Genomic DNA, 10335 nt, shown 5'->3' with positions numbered 1-10335 from the left:
TGGTGACAAGTGTATGTGCTGGCTGAAAGGAAAAAAAAAGAAAAAGAAAAAGAAGCAGCAAACCTGTCATCATATTTAATTGACCCCATTTGAAATAAAGAGCATGAAGAGCCTAGGGCCACACCTGGTTCAGCAGAAGTCTCTAGTGTATATTTGCTGGGTAAATATTAGATGGATAAGTGAATGAATATGGAAGATTTTCCCTCTGAGCTTACATGTAAATACTGCTTTGCTCACAGATCTGGCTTGATAAACCTAGACTCAAATTTTATCTAATTGTGGAAGAGCTTCCAGAAGCCAAGGCACTTGGGCGTGAACTCCACATGTGTCCCTTATGAGCTGTACACTTTAGACTAGTCTAGCAACATCTCTGATCCCTACTTCCCTCCTCTAGAAAATGGATATACTAAGCTCTGTCTTGATGGGTAGTTGGATGGCTAAAATAACTGGTTGGAAGCACTTGTCAGTCAATAGCATCCAGGTACAAGAGGGGCAGGTGCCGACAAGCCGCCTCAGGGGCTGAGCTCTGCCCAGACCAGGCCTACCTGGGCACTCCGCTGGCAGCGGGACGGATGAGCCCTGACGCTAGTGTCTACTTCCTCCAAGATGGGTGCTAGCACCTGCTCTTGCCTGGCTTCCCCACGGCTGGGGCCTTTCTCTGCAAGCAGCGTGTTGTCAGGGCCTAGCCTGCCCACTGCAGGGCCGACCACATGCACTTCAGCTGGTCAACAGAATGCCCTGTACGTGGATTTGCCTCTTTAATCCCCCATACCAAGTAGAAGGTGAGCCCGCCCTGTGTATTTTACTAGCTACCCGACATTGTGTTTTGTTTTTGACACCCTCCAATCTCAAATCCTCATCTGATCTTCCTCTCCAGACCCTAACTTCAAAGTTAGGAAAATCTCACGACCCTGAGCTGCCCCTGCCTCTCCAGTGTGGAGGCCACAGGGTCTCCTGGCACCACGCTCCACTTTTCTGTTTCTGGGCCTGGCCCTAGGGCCCAGAAAGTCCCGCGAACCCCACCAGCCCTGGCTGAGCGCCGCCAGAAGTCACGACCCTGCCCGCTGCACCCACTTTGCAGCCCCAGCCCCACCCTGGGGAGGAATGACATTCAGCAGGCCGTGGGGGGTTGGCTGCCGACTCGGCCGCTGTGTTTTCTCCTGCGCGGCTGTGTTTCCGCGCACCCAGCCACCCCTGCTCCTTAGGCCGATTGCCTTCTATCAAAAATGCTCCTTCCGGCTCTTTCCGCCATTTTTCCGTGCCGCCATAATGGTGCGCATGAATGTCCTGGCTGATGCCCTCAAGAGCATCAACAATGCCGAAAAGAGAGGCAAACGCCAGGTTCTTATTAGACCGTGCTCCAAAGTTATCGTCCGGTTTCTAACTGTGATGATGAAGCATGGTTACATTGGCGAATTTGAAATCATTGATGATCACAGAGCTGGGAAAATTGTTGTGAACCTCACAGGCAGGTTAAACAAGTGTGGAGTGATCAGCCCCAGATTTGATGTGCAACTCAAAGATCTAGAAAAATGGCAGAATAATTTGCTTCCATCTCGTCAGTTTGGTTTCATTGTACTGACAACCTCAGCTGGCATCATGGACCATGAAGAAGCAAGACGAAAACACACAGGAGGGAAAATCCTGGGATTCTTTTTCTAGGGGTGTAAAACATATGTGGAAATAAAATGCCTCAATGGAAAAAAAAAAAAAATGCTCCTTCCGGAGGGGACCACAGCAGCTCAAAGGAAGTGCGTGCGGCCGAGAAGCTGCACAGGCGTGCAGTTCCGAAAGGCGAGTCCGCCCATCGCTGTGAATTGATCAGTTCACGTTGTGAAGACACCTCCAGGTGCTTTCAGACCCCCACCGGCCCCTCTGTGTGCAGGATGCAGCTGTGCCACCCTTGCAATTAGGCCGGTGTTCTCAAAGCCAGGGACGTGAACATTCTGTGTGTAACTGGAACCCCGAAGTCTTAGACTGGCACCATGGGGCTTAATGGAAATTGAGTCATATGGAGTTGAAAGGGGTTTCTATGGCTAGGACCACACTTTCAAGAGGTCCAGTCTCTTCAGAAAATAATCAAATACCATAAAATCAAAAACTCTTACACAGAGATGAGGTTTCACCTAAGCGGGTCGGTGCCAGGAAGCACAGGCAGAGACTCGGCTGCATATACGCACATCCGACTCCAATTGTCCCATTTGTCTGTCTCCCAGGTGGGATTTAACGTGTGTGTCATAATTTAATTACATTTTGATCTCTGTAGTTAATCGTTGAAAGTCCAAATTTTAATTTCGGCTGGGACTTGGCTATTTGCAAAGGGGATGGGAAAGACCGCTGGGTATTCAGAGCCGCCCTCACAGGCGAGAGTCACAGTCCGGGCTCCGCTGCCCTTAACTGCTTCTGCCCGGATCACTACCTGCCTGTGAGTTGCCGATGGCGCAGGCCTGGGGCTCTCCAAGGCTGGAAGCCTGTGGGGCACAGGAGTTTCCAGTTAGGTTCACACAGGCCAGACTAGGGTGAGTTGAGTGAGGCACTCGCCTGGGCTGAAAACTTGAAGAGGGTGGCCTCCGGAAGCTAGCAAGTGGAGCGGGGACTGGCCCAGCAGAACCACGGGGGTCACTCCACGCCGCAGCTGCTGCCCAGCACTGGCACAGGCTCCTCAGTGGGCTCAAGAACAGGCAGCCGCGCACCTCTGGAAGTGGGTGTGGAGAGGGGCCTGTGGAGAGGATCAGATGGAGGAGCTCCAGACTGGGGGCCACCAGAGCAGCTGAGGACAGTGTCCTCTACCCCAAAAGGAGGAGCCTATGGATGGATGGGACCCAAATGTGAAAGCAGGCCCCTGCCACTCGTCATGGCACCTAAACCGTAGGCTTCCCAGGCTGGGGTGCGGGCATGTCTGCACACGCTGCTCACAGGTGCGGCCTTCATTCCCAGTGATGCCAGAGGGTGTAACGGTGTCCACTGCCCCGTGATCGAGCTCCCCGCAGCGAGCACCAGGCTACCTCCTGTCTCTGGGTTCGGCTACCTTAGGACCGTCATGTGAGGGCAATCGTGGCATTTGTCTCTCACTGGGCACAAGGTCTTCAAGGTTCGTCCACAGTCACTGGCAGGACGGCCCTCCTCGTCGGGGCTGCTGCTCCTCCGTGCCGGGGACGATGCCTCCTGCTTTCCCCTCCGTCTGCAGATGGACACAGGGGCTTCCGGGTCTGGCTGTCTGGACATGTGATGATCTGGGCAGTCCCTCCCTTGGAGAACACAGGCTGCTGCCCGAGGCGGGTGCCCGGCCTCCCCTTTAGCACTTTCACCTCTGAAGAGCCGGTGCCTCTTCTATGTCTTACTTTCCTCCTCTGCCCCCGCCATCCCGCTGCAGAGTGGTGATGCGGATTCCTGCAGTGAGTGCCTTATAAATTCACCAGTGTGGGGGTCACAGGTGGCTGCAGCCCCCCTCCAGCAGGAGGTAGCCAGGGAGCCGGGGCAGGCGAGATGGAGCTGGGAGCAGGTGCTGACAGGCGCCCTGGGCCTTGCATGGAGCCGTGGAAATGGTTCTGGAGCAGAGCCCTGGGGTGCAGGGAGCTCTCGCATCAGGGGTACACACTGAGGAACTTAGTGAATTGAAATGTTAAAAGCAATCGATGCTCTTAATTGCACCACAGCAAGCCTGTTCCTTCATTTCTAAAATAAAATAATCCAATAAATATGCACTTGTGATAATTGGGGCCCAAATTCAGTAATATCCAGGGGACAGGCAGAATCATGGTCCTCACGGAGGGGGCCGCTGGACATGGCCTCCTGGGGGAATTGCTGTTGAGTCCGGGCTATTGCATCAGTGTTTTCTAAGGAAAAGGAAAAGAGGTTGCTTTCTTTTCCCCAAAGGCCTTTGTCCCATCTGTTCAGTCGTCTGCAGGCAGATAATGGACAGTCCCCCAATGGAAACCACTGCTCCCCACTCCTGGCGGCTCTCAGCTGTGCTCTCAGTTTGTCCTCCTGTAAGGATGAGGAGTACCCCAGCCCTGTGTGGATGGCTGGGGCACTAACGATCTACCCGCCCAGTGACCACCACCGCTCCTTCTGGAATCAGGGACTAGTAAGTGGTCCTCCGCCACTCTTCTAGGTACCTGGCGTGGTGCCCTCGCGCCTCAGGGACGGCCTTGGCGCCCCCTTCTTTTGCCTTAGGTTCTTGATCATTCGTGACTCCTTCCCACACTCTCAAGCGACTCAATGGGCATCGACCTGCCGGCTCCCACAGCAACGCACGGGGGATCCATGGTCAGCCCCCTGGGCCTCCATAGGTGTTTCGAACCTTATTTTCTAGTGTCTGTTCCCAAATGTTCACATCTCTTAGCCTTCTTTTCCCTCCCCTCCCTCTCCTTTCCTTTGGGGATCTTGGCTTCTAGGCAGTGATTTCTCTTCTTCTTTGCTTTTATATTCTCCCTGAGCCCTCTTTCTAAAATAATTATAATGATCACATTTCTTCTAATTCTTTTCTTATTAGGAGAAAAGAGACAGAATATTTTTCTTGCACATTGGATAGCTGAGTGTTTTCCTTACCATGTTCCTGAACTTTCCTTTTTCACGAGTTGTACACAGGAGTCCATATTTCCACAGAGCTCTGAAGGTGCATTTCTAATTACCTTGTAACTCGCCATGGTTACTCAAAACCACAGGCTGGAAACTAGGAATTTACGAATGGTGCTGGCTCGGGCTGCAACGAGTCCAGCTTCTAAGGTCAGTTTGAAAAATGCCCTGCTTGGTGTCTAGTAGCAAGACATATGGGTGGGTATTTCTCCTATTTTATTTTTTAAATGTTAATGAAGTTTTTTTCCATGATTAAAGAACATTTGAAAAACACAGAAACATAGGACCCCAAACACCCATAGTTCCACGTTTCATAAATAACCAGCTATCAATTCTTAGTGTGTCACCGTGTCGGGAATCTGTGACAAGGCCACAGGTTGGCAGTGCCATGTGCTAGAAGGCAGGCCTCACTCATGCACAGCAGAACGCTGTGTGGCCCAGGAAGGGCGCTCCATAATGTCTATGTATCTGGCTTTGTGGCTCATGATGCATGTCACTGGTATCTAGGGAACATCCAGGTTCCGTTTGTACAGAGCACAGGGGGACAAAGCCAGGCTCTGTGCTCTGTGCTGAGCAGGCCTGCTGTCTCCACCACTGCGTCTCCAGGGTGGTGAGAGGCTGTCAATGCATCTGGCATCAGACACCAGTCTGTGTGTCACCTCGTCAGGCGGTCCTCATCTACAGACACCTCAAGGATGATGAACTTGAGGCCTCTGAGCAGGTTAGGGAAACTGAGATGCATCTCTGTGACACCCAGTCCACTCTGGATGGAGCACAAGGGAGCTTCCAGGGGACAGGGCACGGCCTTCTTCCAAGGCTCCCCTCAAATGTCTGCTCACAGGATCGGTGGGTAGAGGAGCAGGTGACTAAAACAGTCAGTGGCTGTAGGAACAAGGTGTTGTTGAGACATTTGCTCTCTCCAATTCTGCGCCATGAACATGATAAAATGTGTTTTAAGGTCAAAGTAACATGGCGACAATCCAGGCTCACTGGCCTACTGCAGACGATGGGAATAACAAGGCAGCAGAGTTTGCCACATACTCAGGAGAGGCCTTGTCAGTTTGGGGGAACTGAAAGTATGAACAAAGGGAACACTTGCCCAGCTCAGGCCTTCCAGCCCGCATGCACAGGCACCTGGACGACACAGAGCGTGAGGTCAGCTCCCCCGGAGGTGGTCGGGACCCCCTTCCGGGAGGGAGGGTGCTGGAGCTGAGCCTTGAATTGCTGAGAAGCAGTTCCTGGGCAATTAAGTTGAGAAAGAAGAAAGAGTCTTCCTGGGTGAGGAAAAGGCAAAGTATGTACATAAACATGGAAGCAGGATGGCACGGAGCTCCCAGGGACTGTAAGCCGTTGCTGCGTGCGTGGGGCCTAAGGCACGACGGGCGCTGTGTTGCGCGCTGAGTGAAGGTTTGCATTTTGTACAGACGTGGCGGGCTGGGCAGGAGAGGTGTTCAAGATAAAGAACACGGTAGACTCGGTGCCCAATTGGATCAGTAGAGGCAGGAATCACAGACCACCCCTGGGTCTCTGCCCTAGGTGACAGTTAACTGGGGGTGTCATTAACCATGATGGGAAGCACAAGAGATCCGGATATGGACTGAGACGGGACTGGACAGATAGGCAAGGGCCCTGTGGGGAAGGTCATGTTAACAGAAGCAAGACTAGAACATGAAAGCCCTTGGGAGCTGGGTGACAGGGAGTCTAGAAGAGTTTCAGTCGGGAGTGATAGTGTCACATTGTATTTTGCAGTGTTTCCCTTTGGCTGCTGCATTAAAATGGGCCCACAGCAGATAGCAGGTGCCGAAGTGGGGGGAGTGGAGGAGTCAAGGACGACTCCCATCTTCCTGGCTTAAGCCTCTGAGTGGCTGGTGTAATTATTTACCGATGCTGGGAACGCCAGGAGAAAGGCTCATTGAGACGCAGAGTACCGAGTGCTGTTTTGGATCTGTCGAGTCTAGGAGGACTCTGGTGCACCCAAACTGAGAGTGCAGAGGTGGCTGGATCTTTGGGTCTGGCTGTCAGGAGGGAGGTTTGGGGTGAGTTGTAGATAGAGTCACTGCAGAGGGAAGCGTGACTGACACCTTGATCAGGGAAACGGATGGCAGAACCTCGGGAGACAAATGTTCAGGAAGAAGTATCCAGAGACTTATGGAGGAGACTGATAGAAGTTGTAGGAAAAGCAGGAACATGATTTCATGGGGACAAAGGAAGAGAGCGTTGTCTCAAGAATAAGGAGGCAGTTAAGAATATTAAATGGCACCAAAATGAAGGTGTGAAACATGTCCATCTGAAAACATATCGTTTATGGTGAAGGGTAGACTTGGGCTTTCACGGTGCATCTATGTAGTATACGCACACATCGGTTTGTAATGACTCGCCTCTGCAACTTACATCATGTTCTCCTAATGCTTAGAAATACACCATTTGCAATAGCAACAGAAATGATAAGGCACTTAGATATAAACCTCTGGGATCGTATGTAAAATACTTATAGGAACGATGCTATGACATTGTTTAAAAAAACCCAGAAGGTGATCTAAGTGATGGGGTATCCGCTGGGCTCGTGGCCACAAAAACTGGCAGTTGTGAAGAAGGCGCTTCTCTAGAGGACATTATTACTCGATGTGCTTGCAGTCAAAACCCCAACTCTTTTCTATCGTACTTGCCAAATTGATTTTAAAAGTCCATACAGAAGCGCAAAGGCCCAAAAATAAACAGCAAAATATTGCAGAAGAAAAACAAGGCGGGAGACTTTCCCCCACTAAATGTCAAGCCTGATTACAAAGTTATAATAATTATGACGTGATAGTATCCAGAGACAGAGTAGTGTAATGTGCCCTGGCACAGAGCCACATGTGCACAGGAACTTGGTTTGCAGCAGAGACGGCATAACTCATGAGAAAAGGGAGGCCTGAGTACCGGGCGGCAAGGACATGGCCAGCCACGTAGAAACAAGTGCGAACACACACCCCTGCGTCACAGCAGGCGCCCAAGTAAATCCTCAGTGGGCTATGCTCCTAAATAGGAAAAGAAAATTTTAACTTTTCTAGGAAAATATCATTGTAGCCTCAGATTAACGTGGGGATTGTTAAGTCCCCAAAACACAAACCATAAAGGAAAAGACGGATAGCGTGTACCACTTCAGCAGATAAGACCCACCACCAAGTGACGCCATAAACAGAAAGGAAAGTCACAAACTGGAAGATATGTCAATGGGATCTCAAGGAAAGTCAAAAGCAGACTTGACTGAGTGCCTGAGTGTCCAAAGCGGGGCTCTTGCCGGTGGGGCCAGGCCAACAGGGCCACAGGGGGGTCCAGGCGATGGCTTTCGGATGCCTTGAAATGACCTTTCCTTGGAAAATCCAAATTTGATCACTTTTCTTGTCTATTGATGAGTTGCTATTATTTATGCATTTTCCTGTTACTCCGTTCCGTGCATTTCTTCATCGCCACTCTCTCCCTTTCACAGGGCTCTGCAGCGTGCGCCTCCCCCCCCCCCACCCGACGGCCTCATGGGGCAGGACGGGGCTCTGTTCCCTGTGCCCCTGTGGCCTCCAAACCTAGCACAGCAGATCGGTGCTTATCACGTGATGTGAATCGAGGACAGAAAGGACTCACAAAATGATATTTTTTAAAACGTTCTATCTTTCAGCACGACTAGTGTCAGTGTGAGCAGAGAGGAAGCGCCGAAGACGCGCTGAGATGTCACCTCCGGTCTGAGCAGCCGCTGCTGAAACGCAGTAGCTGCAGCTACAAGCCAAGAGCGATGTTTCACAGGTGACTTTTATGTAAATCCTCGGCTTCCGTTTTCTGTTAGTGCCATCTTATAGGAGGGCCAAGAGTCCGGCCACGCTCCGCGCGAAAGCATTGGGGCAAGCCCCGGCCCCCGTACGCGCGGAGATGCGTGCGCTTCCCCGGAGAAGCGGAAAGGCGCGTCTGCACGAGAGAAGAGCCGGGAGACAACGCGCCTGGCCATACGCTAGGAGCGAAGGGGCTAAGGGGTCATCATTGTCGAGTGTGATGACGATGTGGACTTGAGACTTGAGGCCGACGGTGGGTCCCCTGGTTCTCTGAGTTCAGCTCTGACTGCCTTAGCCCTCGATGGTGGGCTCTGCTGACGCCGGGCCACGTCCATCTGCCTCCCCACAGCCGGCGAAAGGTGAGAGCAAAGGTGGTCGCTCAATAACTCGGCTAACAAACCACGGAAAAATGGCACATGCATGCGTGTGCGCGCGCACATACACAGGAAAACACACCAACGCACTCTCCCGGAATGCCCATCAAGGTGACAGAGAATGGAGAGACAGTTCCTTGGCTAATTCGTGTCCCGGGGCTGAAGCGTCAGCGTGCTCTTTCAGCCATGCGCGCGTTTCCTGTTCCGAGCTGTGTTGAGCACTGAAGACGCAGAGAGAAATTAAATCCCTGAATGATTGAGGGGGGAACACTGAGCGAAGGTGATGTGATAGAGATTTCTAGAACACATTGGGAGAAAAAGTTATGAAAGGGGTGAGAATAACGATTTCCACCGAGAAGGTGGTATTTCATCGAGGCCTAGCGCGTGTGTTCACACGCAGGTGGGCGGACGGAAAGGGAACTGCGACCAGCCACGAGGACGGGAGGGGCCGCGGCCGGCGCCATCCAGGGAAGAGGAAGTGACCCGCATGACTGCAGCTGGCGTGTGTCGGGGGAGTGACGGGAGCGGAGGGAAAGCCAGAACTTTTGGGTGGGAGGGATCAAATTAACAATAACCTTGGGGAAAAAAAGAATAACCTTGAACTTTGAAATTTACTCTGCAGGAAAGCAGGCAAGCTGGGAACATGTGAAAGCACACGGTTGACAAGAGGAGCCCGCGGAAGAGCCCTGGCGAGGGTGCCGCGGGGCTGACCAGCACCAGCGTGATACTCGTCGACCTCGTCACGGGCCCGCGGAGCGCCCACTGCCGCCATCCAAGACAAAGAGCCACGGGGTGGCAGGCGGCGCGAGCGAGGAAGGCGAGCAGAGGCAAGTCCAGGACGTCTTCGCCAGGCGGCGTCAAAGAACTGGGTGGCGGGGTGGATGGAGGGAGGGAGACATTCGGACCTTCGGTTGTGATGAGGCCCATCTCACCAAGCACCGAGCAGTTGGACGAAATGTTTGTTTACTGGGTGAACGAGTTAGTAAGACGGTGAACTTCGCAGGAACGAGCTGACCGTGGGAGGGGCAGGAGGCAGATGCAGGGGGGACGTGACACTCATTCCCCCTGCGTCCGCCCAGCCTTAGCATGGGCCGGTGCCTTCTAGAAGCAGCCCGGCGCTGGGCGGAGAGTTTCCCATTTGAGTGCAGGCAGGATCATGCTTGAGCTGAGCTGCCTCCTCTTTGCTCCTGCCCTAGACGCGGCCCTCCTCGCCACTCTGCTGGTGCCTGTGCACCTTCCTGAGGTCCAGTGTAGGACATGCTTTTCCCCACACCCTCATTCTTTTGCCTTTTCTCATTGTCATCCTTTCAATGAGCTCCTCACTCACATGCTTTCTTGTCTACACCTCACCCATTGGCTCCAAAGGCTGTAAGAGAGCAAGGGTTGAGGCAACTTTCTGGGTCCTTTCTTTTTTGGGGGTGTGGGGGAGAAGAGGGGAAGGCATTTTTTCTGTTGGGCAACCAAAGATTGCGTCTCCACGGAGGCCTGCCAGCCATTCCCCTGAGTGTTCCTATCTGTCCTAGTGTTAATTCTACAGATTACCTTGGGGTCATTCCATGTCTGGCTCTCCTCTTCGACCATGA

General features: G+C 52.5%; 1 protein-coding gene across 1 annotated transcript; it reads left to right on the top strand.

The window, feature by feature from the left end:
- Positions 1-1245: 1245 nt before the first annotated feature.
- LOC311187205 (small ribosomal subunit protein uS8) lies at positions 1246-1799 on the top strand. Its single transcript, XM_084258504.1, has one exon. It carries the CDS (start codon positions 1270-1272, stop codon positions 1660-1662), a length of 393 nt encoding a protein of 130 aa, XP_084114630.1. The 5' UTR covers positions 1246-1269; the 3' UTR covers positions 1663-1799.
- The last annotated feature ends 8536 nt before the right edge of the window (positions 1800-10335 follow it).

This window comes from Talpa europaea (assembly GCF_964194135.1).
Source record: "Talpa europaea genome assembly, chromosome: X".
In the NCBI taxonomy this organism is placed as follows: Eukaryota; Metazoa; Chordata; class Mammalia; order Eulipotyphla; family Talpidae; genus Talpa; species Talpa europaea.
The sequence above is the reverse complement of the archived record's forward strand: the minus strand, read 5'-3'. Positions and strand labels throughout refer to the sequence as shown.